This window comes from Cygnus olor, chromosome 4, assembly GCF_009769625.2.
Source record: "Cygnus olor isolate bCygOlo1 chromosome 4, bCygOlo1.pri.v2, whole genome shotgun sequence".
In the NCBI taxonomy this organism is placed as follows: domain Eukaryota; kingdom Metazoa; phylum Chordata; class Aves; order Anseriformes; family Anatidae; genus Cygnus; species Cygnus olor.
The window spans coordinates 45,744,497-45,765,719 of NC_049172.1; the positions used below are offsets into that span (position 1 = coordinate 45,744,497).

The 21,223-nt window shown below is 39.4% G+C and overlaps 1 protein-coding gene across 1 annotated transcript in view; it reads left to right on the top strand.

Moving 5' to 3' along the window:
• Positions 1-21,223, top strand: part of MAPK10 (mitogen-activated protein kinase 10) — a 102,921-nt gene that overhangs the window by 48,919 nt on the left and 32,779 nt on the right. The window contains 6 exon segments of the mRNA XM_040557217.1: positions 148-317; positions 13,939-14,052; positions 14,054-14,066; positions 16,270-16,328; positions 17,847-17,985; positions 19,289-19,454. Of these exon segments, the coding sequence (XP_040413151.1) occupies positions 148-317; positions 13,939-14,052; positions 14,054-14,066; positions 16,270-16,328; positions 17,847-17,985; positions 19,289-19,454 (661 nt within the window).

The window sequence follows — 21,223 nt, forward strand, 5'->3', positions numbered from 1 at the left end:
ATTCATGCAGATCTCTGACAATGAGCCTAAAATGACAAGAATTTATATTTGAAAACTAGGCTGTGTTTCATCAATATTCTGATGTTTCACCAGCTTTCATTTCTGTGTCTTTCCCTCCCTCTCCCCTTCCCTTTTTCTGTACAACAGGGATTTGGGAAACAAGTGGATGTGTCATATATTGCCAAACATTACAACATGAGCAAAAGCAAAGTTGACAACCAGTTCTACAGTGTGGAAGTAGGTGACTCGACCTTCACAGTTCTCAAACGCTACCAGAACTTGAAACCTATTGGCTCTGGGGCTCAGGGAATAGTTTGGTAAGTATCAGCAGTTTCTCTTATGCTTTTAAATAGGATTTGCCTCTTGCATTTCTTCACATTTTGCTAATCACAGACATTGTCTAAAATTGCACAAATAAGAGTCAGGCAATAGACATCCTGAGGCAAAGGGAGCCTAATAAATTCTGCTGCTGGTGCAAGTGTTAGCACGGGGTTTTTCTCCACATAGCGAAATGTAACTAGCAAGAAAGCAGGAGAAAGATCTTACTATAACTGACAACTGTGGCACTATTTCCAGAGGCAGTGCAAATTATATCCTGAGTAAACCCTGTAATTTTAGTCTTTGTACAGTAAAAGTCACTGAGAGCTATATAGAAAGTGGTCACATCCGCTAGCATTCTAAAGCATTGGGAACGGAAGCCTTTCGTATCGAGGTAACTGCCAAATGTTTCTTTTATTTTTGAAAGAGGTGTTGCAATGATGTGAAAAATGGAAACAAAAGACAATTTTTTTAGCTCTTCTCAACAATACAAAAGGTTTATGGAATTTGAAATGATGGTCAAAGGTTACAACGTTTTCTTTGGCTTTTGGCTGCTTTTAGAAATGGCTCTTTAATTTCAATTGAAGTGGAATGTGTTTAAATGTCTCTGTGAGGGCATTTGTTGCCTGCTTAATTGTGGGACATTTATATCTCTATAAATTGATCTGAGGTGAAGCCTAATTCCATCTGTTGTTTTTATCACTGCTGTTTCCTGACTTCGATGTAGTGTGTGTTACCTTGTAGTTAAAAGCAATGGGAAAGCAATGGGTTCTTGTAACTTAGGGAAGCAGACTTCCATGGATCATTGACATGGGCACTATAATTGGCAGTGTGACAACAATTAGCAACACATCCTTAGTCCTCTGTCTGTCACATCCAACCTTTAGTATACTTACAGAACACAAGAGTCCAAAGACTGATCTAAAGTATCAAGTACTTTATTTCATATCTTAAGCAGAAGAGGGCTAAAGGTTAGTTTAAAATTGGTTCTAAAAAGAAATATGATTGTGTTAAGTACTAACAATGTTCAGTCTGTACCAGTTGTCCACTTAAATAAGTATCATATTTTCTCTTCCTACTGACTATAGTCTGTTTTAGAATAAAATCAGATCTTGTTGAGTCTGTCTGCAACTGAATTGCTGTAATGATCAAATGTGAGCAACAGCAACAACAAAAAATAGATGTTAAGCAAAATAAAATTAATATAATGGGAATTTGTCTTTCATCAACTAAAGAGTTGATGGGGAAAAGTTAGGAATGTCCTAGGACAGAAAATCAAGCGAGAAAACAACAACAACAAGAAGTTCAAGTGAAAACAAAACGTGAAACAAAATTTACAGTTTATTGGACCACGTGTTACAGTTAGGACAAGTACACAGGCTTTTGACCATGAGTTGATCTTTAGGTCTGCAATAGAAACAGAAAACTTCAAAGGTAAAAATAAGTTGAGTGCACTTTTCTGGGTTTAATTAGATATATAGCAGCTAAACCACATGGAGAACGGGGACTTGATACCCCTCTGCAATGTTAGAAGGGAGGAGAGGTGACAACTGCCTAATTTTATATGGGAGAGCAAGAGCCAGGTCACTCCTTGCCTGTGGATATGATATGAACAGTTTAGAGGAGGGTGAATGGAGAGGAGTTCTTGTGTTCCATAAAATCACCAGAAATATGCTGATGTTGGAGCGGGTAGTTTTTATGTTTCACGTGAGTGCTTTTTGCCTGCAAGCAAGGCAGTTGATCTTCAGGTTTTTTGCTATAGCTTGCAGTTAACAGTTTTGGTACCGTCTGTGATAATATCATGCTGCCTGCGATGTCTAGAAAAAAATACATTGTATAGGAATGTTCTAAAAAGTGATTTGAAGGTGGGTATGGGGGCTCTGGAATTTATGGTGGAAGCAGGGAGAAAGTCTTGTTTTACAAGGTAGACAGCAAAGGTGTAACCTATATACTTAGGGATGCCAGTAATTAAGATCGTAGTAGTAGTTTACAAAGAAACTGGGCCTGTTTAGGACTGCGTTGGTGACTATAGCTGTGTCCGTTATTGCAAGACCGTGTTAGCTATCGAAGACTGAGTTGTCTGGGCAAGATGAGCTTGGTGATGTCTTTCTGCTGAAATACTGAAGGTTTTTCTTTCTCTCTGAAGACTCAAGACAGGGTTTCATGCTGTGGGATGTTGGGATATGGTCTAGTGCTGTGTCAGCTGATCAGAGGAGCATTAGCTGGGCTGCGCTTTATGCTTTCTGTGCTATGCAAGAAATTTGGCTTTGTTGGAGAAATGTTTCCAGGAGAGGAACATGGGAGCAGGCTGATGGTTTGAGGATGATTTTGAAGAGACCTGGGAACTCTTTAGTTGGAAGCATTAGAACCCCCTAAAAAGGTTCCTCATCTGCAGATCTTTAGGAGACTAATATTATCCTTGAAGCAGTAAACTGGGCAATTTTGCAGTGTTTTTTGGAATTAGTAGAGTGATTTTATGATCTCTTTGAGCATGAGAATGAAGGAGATAGTCTTTTTGAGTTTGCTATAACAGCAAGTCAAGCAATAGCTTGCCGTGTTGTCTAAGGCTTGTTCTCCTTTGCTGATTTGTTATTTGGTGGTTGAATATTAGGGAGTACAAAGTTCTTGCACTTGACAATGTTGTGCTGACCATGGTGCTCCTGGTCGGTTATCCACCTGTGGATTCTCTCCCTGAAACAGTCACCATAGTGCCCAGGCTCAGGGGATGGAGGTAGAGTGGTGGTTGATGGGGTTAATGCATGTCCTGTCCACTGTGCCATGTCCAATATGAAGTTTATTTTAATTGCTGTTCTCCTTGAGCTATCCCAGGGAAGTGTCCTGTAGGTGAAAACTTACTCTAATTCTCCATATATTTTAAAAATATTTTTATTGTATAATTTAGGGTAGCCTGTTTCATCCTGTAGGCCTCTGGTAGAAGTCACTGAAGACTGAGCATATTAAATCAACAGAGCCATTTAGAAGTAGATTTTGATTTAATATGACAAGTTTCTCTGTGAAATGGGCTCATAAATGGTGAAGAACATCGGATTCTTGAGTTCGCAAAAACACATAAGCTCTTTTGTATGATCATTATTCTTAATATCCATTTGTGTGTAACACAGTTGAATCCTGGTCTGAGTATAAGGCTCCAAAGGGATACTGCAATGGGAGTAGTGGTAAAACCTGAAGAAAAATGGAGTTGCCACTTCATACTCAACTCCCAGCTCTCAATAATCAAGGAAAGAAGGTTGTGCATGTGCTGTGGTGAAGTGAAAAACGACAAGGAAGGGTGGACATCTGAGTGTTTTCAAGTTAACACGCTACCTTATTTCTATTGTTTATTTCTATTCTATAGCTGGAAATCAATAAATTAAAGGTGGGACCATGCCCTGACAATATTTTGGTTTCTTTGTGCTGGAGGTGAAATAGATAGATGTCAGTGTCTTTGCTTGTGTAAACCAGCCTAGTTCCACTGAAATCCAAAGGTGTTCCCATCATGGCGCAGAGTGGTAGAAGAAAAGAAAGAACACGTTATTCAGAAAAAAAATGAAGTGAACAGTACATCCAGTTACAGGTACAATTTCCCTGGCCTTGAATGGAGTGGCAGTGTTAATTTGGTTGGTTGTGGGCTCTTTCCTGAGTCAGTGCTGAGCACATCTTGAGTTGGGTTAGCTGCATTTTGTTTCCGCAGTCACATCTTGCTTACTCCTTGCACTTCAAATTGTTGATGGCTGCTGCAGATTTATCCTGTTCTGTTAAAGATTCTCCAATTTGTATCCATTAGTTCAGATTGTTTTAAGTTTCTCATGCTGTTATATGCTTTGCTGATGTGCTTTGACACTCTGCTCCTGAGGAGGTTTTTGAAGACAACCTTTCAAGAGTTGTACAAGTGTTCTGTATGAGAGGAATACAGAAAATACCTTGTCAGTTTGCACTGTGAACTATTACTGCACTGCTAGTGAAATGAACATAGCAATTTAAAAACATTTTCTGCTTTTTGTCTCATACAGTGGCAATACTTGATGAGATTTTTTTTTCCTCCCAAGAGTACGTGGTTTGAACTGTTGCCAGTTTATTTTTTTTTCCACTTCAGGAATTTCTTAAATTTTGAAATACCATAAGGAAACTGACAGCAAGTTTCAGGCTTCACTCATTCGTTATAACATTGCAGTGCTTTTCTCCAATGACAATTTGCATTTACGTTGTAGTATTCTCTGGATTTTCAGCATGTCATTGCCCTGAAATGTCAAAAAATTAATTACATATATTTGGTTAGCCATTGATCACCTTGACTGACTTATACCTGGAACAGCACATTCTGTTTTTTCATTCTGCAAAATCTGTGACTTCGTTCTTCAGAAAAATAGCAAATGTTGAAATTGTCTCGAGAATCTGAATCACTGGCACATGAATTGTAAGGTGCTGAGTGACTCCCAGTGGAAACAGCAAAGGTTTAGTATCTCTGTGGGTTTGGGCTCTGGAATATTAGGAGTGAATACATTTATCTAAATTGGGCAGATTTGTCTGTGAAGGTAACGTTATTAGAATTGGCATAGTAGCACATTTCAGAGTCAGTTTACTTGCATAGGAGTGAGAGGAGGGAATGTCTTGCGATGCTCTTGCTAATGACTGAACAAATAACTCAGCTTGGCCTGCCTAAGGATTATAGATAGCTGCCATATGTTGAACTGTACATTACACATCTGAAAAATCAGCTACGTTAATTTGTTTTTAAGAATAAACAGCTTATATTTCATGTTTGCTTTGATTCTTAAAACTACTTCTGTCTACTAATTTCTTTAAGTAAGAAAGAAGAAGAAAACAAAATTATATCTAGTAACAGTGCGTGAGAGAACCTGAGACAGGATGAAGATCTGTTTTTTAATGACAGAGATACATGAGATGTCATGTTTGAACAAGAGTTACTGTTTGTATCTTCTTTTTTCCTTGAAAGCTTAAAGGAATGAAAGGATATGGACTTACATGTAATTACTTAACAAAAAATATTCCTCAAATATTTTTTGTCATGTCCTTTTGTTGCCTAACTGCAGAGACTCTTGGCAGGGAGATAGTCGCCATGTATTTTATGTTTATCTTCTCATGTTTCATTCCCCTTTGCTAGTACACAGAAATCTAAAATGTAATTTAAATTGTGGGCATTACAAACGACGTAATAAAAAAGTGCCACAGGGCGCTCCGCGAGCATAGAGATCAGAGGCTGTCTCTAAAGTACTCAAGACTGCCTATTTCTGACTCCATCTTTCTTTCCTCTTTTTGCCTTAAATAACCTGTATAGTTTCCATGACTACAAAACTTAAGCAGGCAAAATCCAGTCCAAATCTTCCCTGTGCAGATGTGTGTAAAAAAAAAAATGAAATCAGATGCTTTAGAAACCGTCTGTGCACAACCTGTTTTTGTGAACCCTAAGAGCAGGAACCCTAAGAGCAGTATTTTCTAAACCTGGTGATAAGCTGCAGTGCTGCAGAGGCACTTTGTGGCTCCAGTGAGTGTGGTGACACCCAGGATCTTCAGCTGGCTCAGTACAGCTCCTAGGTAGAGAGCAAGTTTGTTCATGGTCATGAGTGGATATGGTTAAGCATCTGTGATACTTAGTGCCATTAAAAAAAAACACTGGTGTTTATCAGCTGTTAGTAAGTTCTGTGGCTATAGAGAAGTCACTGACATTTCTGTGGCCTTAGGTCTTTCTGTGGTGGTTAATAACTCATTTTTATTTAGATTTTTGGCTATCAGGTGGTAACATTTCATAACTCCCTTTATGGATGAAAAGCACCTATCTGCTCTTACCCCACCAAGGGCTTTCCTATGACCTCTGCCAGGTCTCCTCCTCTTCATATTGCATCTCTTTTGCTCCTGTACTTTGTCACATCCAACAGTTTTAAGACTCTTCTTGCTTCTCCTGCAGTCTCTTTGCTTGGAAATCAGATGCAGGTAAATACCAGTTCAGTCAGGAAATTGGGATTGGAATTAACTAGTCAGTGCATCGCAGTCCTTGCTTAACCGAGTTCAGTCTTTTCCCTCTAATCCATTATCCTGAAATCCTGTCACCGCTGAAATGAAGATTATTGCATCCTCCGCACTGATTACTGCGTGTCTGACAGCAGAGCAGGACAGGAGCTTCTTCTGCGGTAGGAAAATTGCTGTGACCATACGGAATCATAGCAGTGGGGCTACAGGGCAGAGCATCTAAATAAACGGGCAAATACCAAAACAAGGAAGAAATTGAACTGGAAATAGAAAACTAGAGCTAGTCTGGAATGAAATGCAGATTAGTTCATTCAGCTTTCATTGTCAGCATGAATTGGTGCTATTTATTCTCTGACATTAGTGGTCTACAGATTTTCACTGTGTTTAACAGAAAGCAAAAGGTTATCTGTCATCTAATGACTTGCTTTCCTTCAACCAACAGGAACAACTGGGACAGGTGAAGAACCAGAATATAACAGATACTAAGCAAAACAGAAAGAAAATACAAAACAAGGGATTGATAGGAAGCCTAAGTGACGTTTTTGAACAATATAGACATGTCTTGCATGGCCCTACTGGGAAAACTGACCAGAAAGAGTTGGTGAAAAAAAGAGGCAGTTGGGAAGGGCAGCAGAAAGGAGGAGGACTGAGAAGCGGTGTGAAAGCAGGTGGCCAAGAGGACATCAGTGTAGTTTTTTTGGCTTTGTTTGTTTTCTTGCTTTTGTTCTTTTCTGTATTGATGGTAGTAAACTTTTCCATTCAGTCGAAATTCATTGCCCATTTACAAATCAAAAATGCATTTTGTAGCTGTGGAGTCACTAATTCCTCATGATCCATGGAAGGGGGTAGACCTTCTAATGGGGGGAAAAAACAAAACAAAAAAACCACAATCTATATTCAAAACTGTATCAGGAAAATCTGTAATTTCTGATGCGTTCTGGTGTAACAGGGCAACCCTACAACTTAAGTGACATATTCATTTGTTCTCGTTAAAGTGGTGAGTCATTTTGGCTTGCTGTACAGCAGGTAAAATATTTTATATCCTGATAAAGCATCATTTTCACCCACTGCTATCTTTTCTTGTGTCAGAGATGTCCCTCACTGTGAGTTGCCCCAGTTGGACGTGAGCATATAGGATGAGTTAGAGCAGCTTGGGCTGGTTGAGTTAGTTACTGAGTAGGGGCAGGGAGGGTAATGTGACCCAAGTGTGAGCATTGGCTTTGTTCCCTCCCAGAACACCAACAGGTAATGTTTCAGCATCTGTGATTATCTGCCTCTGTTTGGAATAACCTTGCAGAAGCCACGGGGTTTGCCTTGGGAAACTAGAATTTGAGTAGTCTTTTAGGGTTAATCTTTTATAAAAACTTTCTTTTTCCTCCTATGCTCATCACATTGTAGATGATCGCTTGCTGACAATATGATTTCAGTGCTTGGTTGAATTTTTGGTTTTTAAGCAGTTGAGGTTGCAGCAAGAAGTGTTGCTGTTTCTTTCTCCTTAAACTGACAGCTTTTGTTCTCTTCGTCAAACAGCCACTAGTTTTTTAAATTACAACTGTGAGGTGGGTATGGAAGATAGTAGCTGTTCTCTGTTTCAGTCTGCAGATCCAAGAATAACAGAATCATCACGTGACTGCCAGTTGGAAAGTATTAGAGACTCAGCTTCTGCTCGGACTTTTCCTTAGTGTCCATAATTCCTTAGTCTTGTACATGGCTGTTGAAGGAGGGAACTGGAACTCTTCTGGCTTTGCTGCTTTGACACTTAACAAACCTTGAAAGGTGTCCCAAGTGTATGTACCCTGCTAAGAGTTCAGAACATCAAATCTGGAAATTGGTCACCAGATTTCTTATCTTATACCCCTTTGCTAAATGCTGGGCAGACGGAATGTTGGACTTGATTGGGTTTAACTACAAATTGGATAGCAACTTCTTTGGCCCTTGTATTTTCTGTCATGGAACACTGATAAGCATCCCTAGCTCTGATCCATTTTTCAGATCTTTACCTTGCTCTGGCTTCAGTAAATTCTCAAGCTTGCAGCATGGTTTGGAAACCAAGAGATTGTTATCTCTTAAGTGTCACTTGCATGAAGGAAAGCATTTTGGTCTAGAGGACTTAAAAACAGAATGAAAAAATGCTGGCTTATATCACTGACCAGGCTGAATTTCCTAGCCTGGCAGTTGCCAGCATGCAGAATACATACTGAGTTAGTGCATGATAAATGCAGAATCAGAAAGCACCACTTCTCTTCTGACAGTTCTGTCAGAAAATGATGCTACAACTGAGTCACTTACAGAGCTAAGTATAAAAATAAATCAGTGGAATATATAGAAATGAGAAGTATGTAAGTGTTCTCCTTAATATTTTAATCACCAGGAAAACTAAAATGGTACCTATTCTACATCACCTGGCACACCTCTCAGGAACAGGACACCTGTCGCCATGTTGCCTTTCATGCTTTGTCCTGATGCAGCTCTTGTGAGTGAGCATGGCTCTGAGAAAGGAGTTCATCCTGCATCCATCTACAAAACTGAGCAGTGGATTCCAAAATGATGCCTTTTTTAGGGCATCACCAGCTCATGTAACCAGAAAGATGACTAAATTGAAGTTCAAGCGGCAGATGAGAGAGCCACAGAGCTATTTTTGTACAACCAAAAAGAGCATAAGCTTGTGCATCTGAGTTGTCAGCTCAATCAATGTGATTGTGGTCTCTGCATGGTGTGGAGCTTCTGTTTATGTGCTTATGGTTTGTGATGGTGATAGAGAGGATAGTCACCTTTAAGAGCTGCTAGAGCTTTTAAGGAAAGAACACTATGTTAACATTAACAAATTTGGTATTTTCACATGTGTAGTTGTTCTTTAAAAAAAAAAAAAGTCATTTGTGCAGGCTCAGCATAGTAACAGGACAATTTGTCATGAAGTAGATGAGGACAAATTTTATTTCAGAGCTTTCTTTTCCTTAGTATACTCCAGCCTCTGATTCCCATTTTTCCCAGTGGTTCTAGAAGTGTATACCTTATTTTGCCACACAGTGAATTATGTTGTGGTTTTATAGTTTTATGCAGCAGGGTAAGTGGAGAACTTACAGTATAGCACTGTTGGAGTATGTTGAGTGGAGTTAAGTAGTAAGTATGTTGGCTAAAAATAAGTGTTGTATCCATGCAACTTGCATTGTTTTCTCTATGGTGGCTCAGCCATCTTAATTCAGACTACAAATCTGAAAATTGAGTGGACAGTGACTGTCTCAATCTGTCTGAACTGTGAAATAGGTTTCACAGTGAAGTTTTTGAATCTTCTTACCTTTAGAAATATAAATTCACTGCACTTTCCTTTTTTTTCTGCTAGAAAGGGCTGCCTGGCTTTGACATTTCAAGCAATGGGGCTGAGTGCAGTACTTAGATGAATAAATAGGTGTTCAAATTGCACTGCGGATCTCATGAATATAAAGCAATACTTTATAATCCTTTAAGGGTGAAAGTAAAGGGACTGCATGAGGTGTGGACCTGGACTTCTTGGTGTTTGCTTTCTTAAGAAAATGCATGTGTGCATTCGGATCTCTGAACAAAATCTCTAGGGTGATAGTTGCCCAGATACACGCCACCACAGATCTAGCAGGGAGATGCTGATTTTCAAGTAGTTTCTTCTAGCTATGCCTGAGTCTTTTCAATAAGCACAGCTATGACTGGTCAAGTGAGCAGTTTTTCTGTTTTTTAGTATTTTCCCTACATTTTTGCACATAAATATGCATAGACCTCTTTAAATCACCTTTTCTTGTTTAATGTGCAGATAACCAGAGAGCTTTAATCTAACAACTGAAAAAAACAGAAGTCAGCTAAAACATACTTGAATTTAACCAGGGCCTTTGGAGTGCTCTATTTTGCAAAGTAGAAGACAGCATAAGTCTGCCATAGTGAAGCAAGGAAATATGTATTAAAATGCTGCAGTAATAATTTCAGTGATACCATACATAATGAAACATGAGACCAAGATACTCTGTAGACAAAATGTGCCAAGTATGCTCTTCTCTGTTCTGTAATACTTAATATCTAAATGTAAAATCCATCATGCGAAACAGATGATGAACGTCCCCATTCTCAGAGGACTTCAGTTTGGTACCAGAGCTGTAAGTCTTTGAGGCACAGTTTGAAAGCACGCTTTTTCAGGGTAGTGCATAAAATGCAGGCTTGGGCAAGCTGAAGAGCAAGACCTATCTTTTCCTTTTTGACTAGATTTTGCGTGCAGTAGGTTTAATAAATACATGGAAGCACGTGGACACTGAATGATAGCTCCAGTTCTCTAACAGGTTCCTTTACATTTTGAACCTTTGTTTTTGAAATTGTCCAGTTTCAGTGGTACATCTTTGTTTCACAGCCTGTCCTGGGGGGCTGGCGGCTGGGAGCTTTCTCCTCTCTTTTGGGCTTCTAGTCCATCATCTCTTGAGTAAGGTTGCTTTAGTCCAGTAGTGGCTGGAGCTTGAAAAGGATGCAACTACCCCATCCAAAGAGTCTTGAAGATGAAGACTATCAAAAATTGCCATTTGTTACCCATCTCTAAGAGTCTATTTTAAAAAAATGTTTTTTGTGACTTTGTCAGTCAGTTCTGTGGTAGATAATGGAAGTGGTTAGTGTTAAGTTCCATTATTGATTAAAAGAGATATTGATTTAAAGATCCTTCCATACTATATTGTGTCTATTAAAATAGCATCTTGGACGTCAAACTAGAATGCTTCCCTTGGCTTGCTAATTTATGTGGAAAAACGATTGCCTGGTCCTTCAAGTGTGTGATAACAGAGCATATAATTAATTACAGTTTGAACTCGTGTGCAGCATTAGTGGTAAATGGTTATCTGTGTAAATCTGTTGGACTAAAAGAATTGCACTTAGTTTCCTGTTTTCTTTTTCTTTTTTTTGCTGGAGTCAGCAAAGAAGTTGTTAAATAGCTATAATTACATATAAGCCTTGGTAGTCATGAATTTATTTTCACATCTGGCTAAAACTTTTCTCTGCTAAATTGTTGTGGTTTTTTTTCAAGTTATTTACCGTTTTTAAAAAGGCAGTTTTAACACTAACATTTACCTTACAAAACTAGTCATAAACAGAATTTACAATGGAAGAGTTTATTTACTGACTGCGTTTTCCATCTGTGCAGCTGCCAGAGATTTGATAGTAAGCTTGGAGGATTCTTTTTCTGAGCTCATATTGAAGTAGAACTAAAATTTAATTACAAGACTGGGAGTTGAATTATAGTCTTTGTTACAAAATAGGCAACTATATAAATTTGAAAATAATTTCATAGTAGAGCAAAGTTCCAATACAGTTTCCAGAGAAAGGAGCACAGGGTTTACATGCAAGTCTGCTCTCTTACTGGAGATCTTGAAATTGCCTTTCATGCTTGACCTTTTTACATCAGTTCTCAGACACTCGTTACTCTCTCTTACTCCTGTTCCCTTGAGTCACCTGTTCATACAGCCACTCTTCTGCCAGTGATGGAAGTTTGTCTTAAGAAGGCTGATATATATCATCAGTGCTAATCTTGGTGTTCTGAGGAAAGGATTTTGTGTATCGGGGACCTACGTGTGGTATCTGTAATTTCATTGTAGTAAAATGCATAGTTGGCTGTCTGGAAACTAAAGATTCTCTCCGGTGAATAGCAAAAAGCATCAGTATTATTAATTTACTCGGTGCAATGAATTCACCTATTGATGTCTTGAAGTGGTTGGACACCTTCCATTTATTTGATAGAAGGCAAGAATAAAACTACAAGTAAGATCCTTGTATCTCAAAGCAAATAGTGCTGTACAAAGGAGTATCTTAGTTGTTTTCTTTTCCTCCATAGTTGAGGAAGCAGACATTACAATATGTAGAGGACTGGAAATGGATCATAACACCTAGGGCTTAAGAAAGCTTTGTTTTTCTGATTTTAGATGGGTGCTTTTGTATCTCTTGCCTTGACAGAGAGAGAAAATTAAGAAAATGATCAGAGAACAGAAACTGGGGAAAATGGTTGCCCAGACAAACTTTTTGGTGTTACTGTTTGGTAACTCCTATGATGATGTGACATAACTAATGAAATTAAAACACATGAATAGAAAATGAGATGACAGTGATTTAAAACATTCCTATATAACTCAGCTGAGTCTTATGTGGACTATTCTTTTTAAAAGCTGTTGAGTGATGAGGTAATATGGATTAGCTGAGACATTTGTCTGCTAAAGCATATTCAAAGTGTGTGTCCATCAACGATAGAGGCGAAGCATTTAACTACAGAAAGATCATGTTTTTAAACTCCTTTGGCTTTCTATTTATTTTTACATTTCTCTGTAAATTTGGGGTTTGATGTGAAATAGTTGCACTATGAAAATATTAAAATGGAACTCCCTGAAAATTTCAGAGTATCTCGAAGGACGTTCATGAGTTGTTGCTTTTTTCCTTGTCTGCAGACATTCTCAGGGGGAAATCCCACCACCCTGCCCCAAATGTCAGTAGTTTACTAAAGCATTCTTCAAAGTATTCCTCGCCACCTCTAGTAACCAGCTGCTTTTTTTGAGGGATGTATTTGGTGTGTTCCTGATGTAGGAGTAGTGTAACTGGAAACCACGCAGGTGGAGGAGGAGACATTTCAAGACAGACATTGCCAACGCTTTTTAGAGAGCTTGTAAATTTTTGTTGGCTTTGTAGCTAAGCTTCTGATGTATGCTTTCTGCTTTGTACGTGGTCAGTAAAATGCTGTAAGTGAATGTCAATGAATGCCTACAGTAAGCAGGAATTAATTTCTTGAGAAAAGGGAGATTTGGGAACAGGATCTGAGGACTGTTAGTTGGAGAACACGGCTGAGAACTTGTGCTTTATGAAATGCAGAAGTTGGCATTGTGTAGTCATATTGCAGCAATCAAAATTAAAGTGGTACAAACTCGCAGGAGGTAAAGGTTATCAAAATATGTGAAGGTTGTGCAAAATATTTTAAAAGCTAAAAGAGAGTTTTAGAAGCCCGTTTTTAAGAGCCTGCTTTGCAAACCACAGCCTGTATTTCTTCATGTTCTCAAAATTTTTAACTAAGCATATGCAACAATTTTTTCATTACTAAAAGGAAATAACAAAGACATTTTGTGAAATTGTTCTTTTTCTAGGTCTGTAAGTAGAACTAGATAATATGGTGTATAGGAATGATTAAATAATTTGATTTCATTAAAAATCATAAGGAAAAGACAAAACTCATTCTAAATAACAGTGGGGAATTGTTCACTGAGCCACCTGGTGAAGGTGTCCTTAATCATGATGGGAAAAGCATATGCCTCTCCACTGTACCCAGTGCACGTTGTTGCTTTAGGAAAGAACTTCTCATCTCATGAAGTTTTTATCGTATTTTTATTTAGAGTTACATAATGTTTTCTTTTTTTTTTCTTCACTCCTTGAAAATAAATGTTAGCTTCCTATGAAACTAGAGTTCAGAAGCAGTGGTGCATGCTGTACTCTGCTGATGTGGTGGCACATGTTTCCTCTTGATGTCTTCTTTTTTCTCCCTTATCCCACTACTATTCTCGGGTGAAAAATGGGAATAATAGGCTTGAGGCCAGGAATTAGCCATTAGAAATGAAGGATATCCTCTAAGACGTATAACCCTTTTGTTTGTAATTATTGCAGTGCTGCATATGATGCTGTCCTTGACAGAAACGTGGCCATTAAGAAGCTCAGCAGACCATTTCAGAACCAAACTCACGCCAAGCGAGCATACAGAGAGCTGGTCCTCATGAAGTGTGAATCATAAAAATGTAAGTTTTCTATAGGAAACAAGCAAGTATTTTGGTTTGTTAGGAAGAAACCTCTTATGATGGATGCCTTTTCACAGGAGAGGAAATGAGAAGTGAAGTATGCTCAAGGGCTACCTTCTCTCTGACACTATTTGCCAATATAGGAGAATGAGTTTATTGCATATACTACTGTAAAGGCTGTGCCAAATGGAGCCCAGCGAGTAGGCAGGTGGTGATGGAAGGGGAGAGAGCAGAATATGTTCTTGTCTACTGTTTTTCCAGAAATTATAAGTGATGGTTGGAATGCTGGCTCCATCCTTCTGTCACTAGGGCTCAAGACTCAAAGCAGTGTTTCTTGAGTTGGAGTACCCAGCTCAAGTGTCAATCCTTGTTCTGGACTTCATCCGAAACCTAGTATCATACAGATGTGATGTACAGATTGTGCAAGATAAGGGGCCATCATTATGAAGATTATTTTAAAAATGCTGAAGAAAGTAAAGAACCCAAAGCACTTGACCATTTCCATGTATTTGTATGTCAGCTAATAGTGTGGAGCCAGGAACTCTGAAGCCACAACACGTTGCACCATTCCTCTTACTTAAAGTGCTCTTGTTGAAATAACATTAGGAAGTTCTAGACTACCCTGCTTTGTACACCCACTACATATTGTATAAAATCTAGAATTTGTAACGAAGTAAAATATCCTTAACTGTAGCAGTGGACTTACCTCATGTCTATATGTTAATAGTAGCTGTTTTAGAACTGTCTGTCTGGCTGTATGTACACTTGCTGTTTTTATAATGGGTTATGTAGGATTGCCCCAATGCATTGCTCAAGGGACTTCCCAAGGATTTTATTTTCTTATAGTTCCTCCTCTGCTGCTGTTGCTGGATGCCCCTTCCTTTCAGTAGGAGTGAATTTATCAGTTAGCTGCGTTTACTCTTGCCTCAGATCCTGAAATGACTTTCTCATTATGCAGAGCGTAGATGAGCTTGAAAAGCATGATGTAAGCTGAGGTTTGATACTTTACACCAGTCACAAATTCACATGCGAAGAAAAAGGTTTGGCCCTAAAATGACAAAAAGTGGGATTTGTCACTTTTAATGTCCTCTGCCCCCACCTCTGGGCACTGACTTTTCCTTGTTTCACCTTGTCAATTGGGTGTGTACCTGCCTCTTCCATACTGACATGGATTGAAGCTACCCTCAGTCAGAGCAATCCAGGAGGCTTTGAAAATGCAGGGTGAGTAGTCCTCCATGTAAGCAGGAGAATGATGTGTTCTCACTTAGTTTAGAATAGACTGGAGAAGAGCAGAGGACTGCAGAGTAGTGATACTCATTTTAAATATATAATTTTTAAAATGCTGCATAAAAGCTGAGGACAGCGCAGCATTTGCTGATTAAGAGTTTTGAGAAGTGCACAGGAAGGAGAAGAATGTCAAGACAAGCCTAGAGAGGTGGTGTAGGCAGAGGGGGAGAGGTTCAGATGTGATCTTCGTGGTGGCTTTGCCTCCATCTCCTACCTTTCCTGCCCACAAGAAGGAAAGCATGAGGAATTTGGATCCCTAAGGTCACGTTTTTCCTCTGTGCTGCTTTGCACGTTGCTATCAGTGTCTTTCAGTAGCCCAGCAAGTTTAAAAAGCAAGTAATACACCTTGCATAACAGAAGTCCTGTTTTGGCCTAGAATGTACCTGCCCTTCTGAAGTGCTTGTACTAAAATGCAGTACGTCTGGGGATGGAAATTGTGTCAGTTTGTGTGGACAAGTGCCCTCAAAGGAGTTGAGGGCATGTCAGAGAGAAGGAAGGTCTTCTGTTTACTTACAGTATGATGGTCGTTGATTACTTCTCCCGTCAGACGTGCATTCTTCATATATAAGATACTTCTGGCTGTCGCAAGAGGACTGTTCCCGCAGACTGAGCTGAGGCTGGTCTTTGAACCTGTAACTTCAAAACTGAGAGGTCTCTTTCACCGTTATCGTTTTGGTTTATCATTCCTTACTAATCCTTCTCTCAGAAACCATTTCAAGTGCACCTTGAAGAAATCTTAGAGATGTGAGGCATTTTATTTTGAATGTTGCCAGCTTCTTACTGAGCCATGAAGTGAGAAGAGCTGGTATAAACTGAGCAGTGGAAAACAGTTTGTCCTTTAACACACCTTCAAAATGGGTTCGACTGCTTAACTTTATCACTTGTCTTCCTCCTTTTGTCTTACTCTGCTTTTCAGATTATCAGTTTATTAAATGTCTTCACACCACAGAAATCTCTGGAGGAGTTCCAGGATGTGTAAGTAATACAGGAAGTAATTAAACTAACGCTTTAGAGATGTGGGGCATTATAGTGTACCATGAACTCAGTAACTCGGCAGAATACAAAGGCTGTGAGCTCCTCTAAAAATGATCATGTGTAGACCACACTTTGGTAGACAGATACCCTGCATTCCCATGTTCGGAGACTTCTGACATTTATAAGGTGCCAAATGTTGGGATTCCTAAGTGCTGTAAGCGTGCAAAGCCTGCTGGTGAGACCCTTCTTGAGAGAGTTACAGTTACTTGCATTTACCTTCAAATGCATAGGAAGAGGTGTGAGTAGGTAAAAGGGCCTGCTTTTGTGGTGTTAGCTTGCTTGGGAAATGATGGTTGTTGCACAGCTCCCTGAGTCATGAGGTTTTGAAATGCAGCAGTTCACTCTGAAATGATTTCCCATAAGAGACAGATGTGAAATATTTCCTCCTTTCATGTTGGATTTGTACTAACCTTTGACTGCCTACAATTACTTGCCTGGGGAACCAGTGCTAGGTGCAAAGGATAACTAGCATCTCTGCTGAGCATTGCCTATTGCACAAGCACTACTGTGCGTAGCAGGAACCTGCCCTGAATGAAATTTTAGGTAGTGTTTTATATAGCCGTATGCCTTTTATCTTTCAGTCTTTCCCATATTCTGTATGCATGGTATAGAAATGTATTCCTTTCTGTACTCTGATAGCAGTGATGCCAACAGACAGATAGCAGTGGCGAGTATGGTTCTGGTTCTGGTATACGAGTCTTCCGCATAAAATTGTCGCTGCAGACATGTGCAGAGCAGAGGAGATAACTAGTGCTGGGGAGAAGATGAGGCATGTAGGTCACACAGAAATAGAAAGCTAGTGTTTTCCCCAAAGTTTGAGAGTGCTTTGATGCCCTGTTATAATTAAGATTCAGCTGTGCTTATGAGAAGTCTCATAAGAAATGAGCTGTGTGTGTTCAACTTATTAACTTCCCTCTCAAGGGGCCCGGGATAAGGTCCTGCTGAGGTTGTCAGTGAAGCTTATTTACCAGAAGCTCAAGACCAATTGTTTGTAGTGAGAACTGAGTTTAGTCATGCAGTCTTAGGAGGGTTTTGGAGACATTTCACGTGGGGATGCATGTTTTAGCACCACTTCTCTCAGATTCCTACGTGTGCTGTGGTATCCATTCCTCATGATGATCAAAGGCCAAGTAGTCATGTCATTTTGATGCTTGTGGCTCTTCTGTGTTCTGCACGGTTCAATTTTGTGCTGCTTGCGTGTGCATGTAAGGTACAGCCTCTGGGGAATGTACCAAGAAAGGACCAACAAGAACAGCATTGGTGCAGTGAGAGACGAGCACCACGGCGATATGGTTGTGAGCAATTTCTGTGCTTAGCCACTCTCCAACTATGTTATATCCAGTCAGCAGAAATCAGTGACATTTTGAAGCAAGGAAAGGCTTTGTTACTCACTGGAAATGATGTTGTAATTCTTCCTCAACACAGATGATAAGCTCATGACTTTGCTTTTTCATTTAGTTACCTGGTAATGGAGTTAATGGATGCCAATCTGTGCCAGGTCATACAGATGGAGCTCGACCATGAGCGAATGTCTTATCTACTTTACCAAATGCTCTGTGGTATCAAGCATCTTCACTCCGCAGGAATCATTCACAGGGTAAGCAGACGTGGGTTTGAAACTTAGGGCAGCAAATGGCATCCTCATGAGGACTTGAGAAACCAGTTGAGTATCTTGTGTACTGTGGATCTAAGCCCTATCCCCCAGGAAAATGGCAATATGTTTACAAGTCATAGCCCATCCCCTTGTCAGAGTAGCTTTTTGGCTGTTTTAAAAGTGAGATTAGTTGTGAACTTTAAAAAGGTCATGTCCTTATTAGTAATAACCAAACAATAAGCACTGGAAATCACCAAAGTGCATCCGATCTCTGAAACATACAGAGAACGGGTATTGCTCTTGAAAATGCAGCTGTCTGCATCCTAACGTGCATGCATGGCATTCAGACTATCTGAACTGATGTTGTACAAGTCGTATGTGTCATTGTGTCATACAAGTATGATCAAGATCCAGCTCAATGTCATACAAGTCAGATCAAGCTCCACAGAGAGCAGGCAGAATATGGAATTAGTATTAACCATGATTTATGTTTGCTAAAATGAATGAAAAGGCTGTGAAGTGTGTATTAAATGCATCCTCTCGTTTTACTTCTCTACCTCAGAGCACAGTGTCTGCTAAGGGCAGAGCACCCGGCTGTGAATGCCGGAGTTCGCTACCTGTGACTGTTGACAACAGAGGGAACAGTTCATGTGACTGCAAGCAGGAGGCAATACTCAGTGGATTAAAAATCCTCATTCTTTATTAAAATGTGCTTTTATTAATTTTTATTTCCCAGTTTAAAAAACAGATGAGAAAATATTTCTCTTCCGTTATGAAACGAAGAGAAGAACGGCTAATAAAATGTGTTCCAAGGTGAACATTGTTTAGCCATAAACCAAGGTCTCCTTTCTTGGCATAAAAGATGCAGAAGGGTGATAGATCTGGTTTCAAGATAGTCTTCTGGGAAAGGATGAATTGAATAATTAATATAAATCAAACAGTAAGGTAACTCCACGTATACAGTTGGAATGTCTCTACTAGGCTGACAGCACTTAAAAAAATAATCATAATAATAATCAAATAGTTATCCAATCTTATTAAGCTGCTGAATGCAGTTAATTTAACACTAGTAAGCTCCCACCATCCAACTAAAGCCTCCAAATATGCAAAACTAGCAACCCTTGTGAAGGATGTTGAGAGAAACAGTAGCAAGATTTTACCATGTACCTGCAAGTGATTTGTGATTATAACTATTGGTGTCAGAGAGTAAAGTAATATTTCAAGGGTGACCTAAAATATCAGTCCAGATCACTGCTGTGGCTAGCTTTATGAAGTGCAGTCATACCTCTTCTTACTATCTTTTCAGGATTTAAAACCAAGTAATATCGTGGTAAAATCTGACTGCACATTGAAGATTTTGGATTTTGGACTGGCCCGGACTGCAGGCACAAGCTTCATGATGACTCCATATGTGGTGACACGTTACTACAGAGCACCAGAGGTCATCTTGGGAATGGGCTACAAGGAGAACGGTAGGGCTGCAATTTCATAGCAAGTGCAGTGGGACCTGAAGTGTAAGGTCTGCCTTCACAACTGTAAGGGGCACCAGAAGGAGAAAAAGAAAATGTAACAGGAAATAACATCTTGAATTTAAAAGGCAGGTGATTTAGAGCAGTTTCTCAGTGTTGGGTACTGCAGCTACTGACTGTATTTGTAGAGTAATATTGGTGAAGTTATTGGCATGGGACTGCAGAATAGTGGGAAACCTGGTCATAATTATCATTGAATTTATCCAAGACAATCAGCCGTTTCTGAGCAGAATGCATTTGGCTTCTGTGACTATGAAACAGGGTGTGAACAAGGGGGATTGCTGAATGAAGTACTTGGATCTGGGTCATTGAATTGTTCGAGGCAGGAAGAAGAGAGGTAAAAGCTAAAATAGGGAATCCTAGCCATTCCACAGTTTATACAAAACTTAGTTATGAATTTCAAGAGCCATTTCTGCCTGTATGATAGGTTTAACTAAAGTCCCAGTTTTTGCTAATAGGTTTCATGTGGAGAAAATCTAGATATAAATTCTGCAGTTTGTGTCTCTTTTTAATGAAATAGAGTTGGAAAGGAGAGAAAAAAGCTGAAGCTAAAAAACGACAACAACAACAACAAAAAACATGAATTCCTATGTTATCTCTCTAGATGTAAATAGGGTTTTGCTCTGAACAGTCTGTGTGGGATCTGGATACCTCGGTCCCTGGAAACTTAGTGAAAAGCAGGTAGGCGGTATGCACTATAAAGAAGCAAGTAGGGGCAAATCCAGTTTCACAAAGGATGGAGGGAAAACTTTAAAAATGATTCTCATTTGTACCTAATCTGAGTATCAGGTAAACAAGGCAGGAAAGGAGGGGATAAAGCATGGAGTGGAGAAAAATCTGCTGTGATTCAGATTCTGCTGTCAAAAGTTACCACTTTGCTGTATGATAGACTTTTCAATGACAAATGCTTGGGTAAAACTGCAAATGCCAAGACCAGGAATTTATTTAAAAGACTCCTATTTAATTCATTTTGAAGAAGCTAACCCACAGGAAAACTTTGACTAACAGCCAAAGGCATTTTGTGAAGAGCAGTGAAACTGATTTTGGGAGCTGATTCTGTGACTTGAACAAGAACACAGGCATACTCACAAAACCTCTGCCAAAATTGGGAAGCCTTTGTATTCATTTTAATGTTTGTGAATTTACAGTACAGATTCTCACATGAAAATCTGGGAAGGTGACAGTTACTGAGCAGATACTAACCATACAGTAATATATTAAAGAGGAGTAAAGTTTCTTGAAGTATTTTGATGTGTGTCATTATAAATTTGATCTAGGCTCAGCATGCTTTGCATTGCTCCTTACTCCAAATATCTAGTTTCTTCTGTTGTGAAATGAATTATTTTGCTTTCTCTTTCTTTCCAAACATATGATTATCTTTTCTGTCATAATTGTCCCTGAAAGGACAGAGAAGGCACTCAGTTTTCACATGATTAAAATGACACTAAGAAAAAGTTAGAGACAGTTCTGTGATGAAGTGCACAGCTGGGAAGATACTAAGAATGTTTGCCACATCTAAAGGTCCTGCTCAAATGTCCGTGGAAGTTAACAGAGAGGCCTCCTTTGACTCTCCTGGTCAGCGAATCTGGCTCAGGATGAATGGTCTTGCCTTAATTGTGCTAAGTGAAAATGAAGTCAACAGAGAAAGAAAGCAAAACATTTGAAAATGAAGGTCAGCTGTCTGAGGAGCTGGTCTGCTCGGGGGCTCTCAC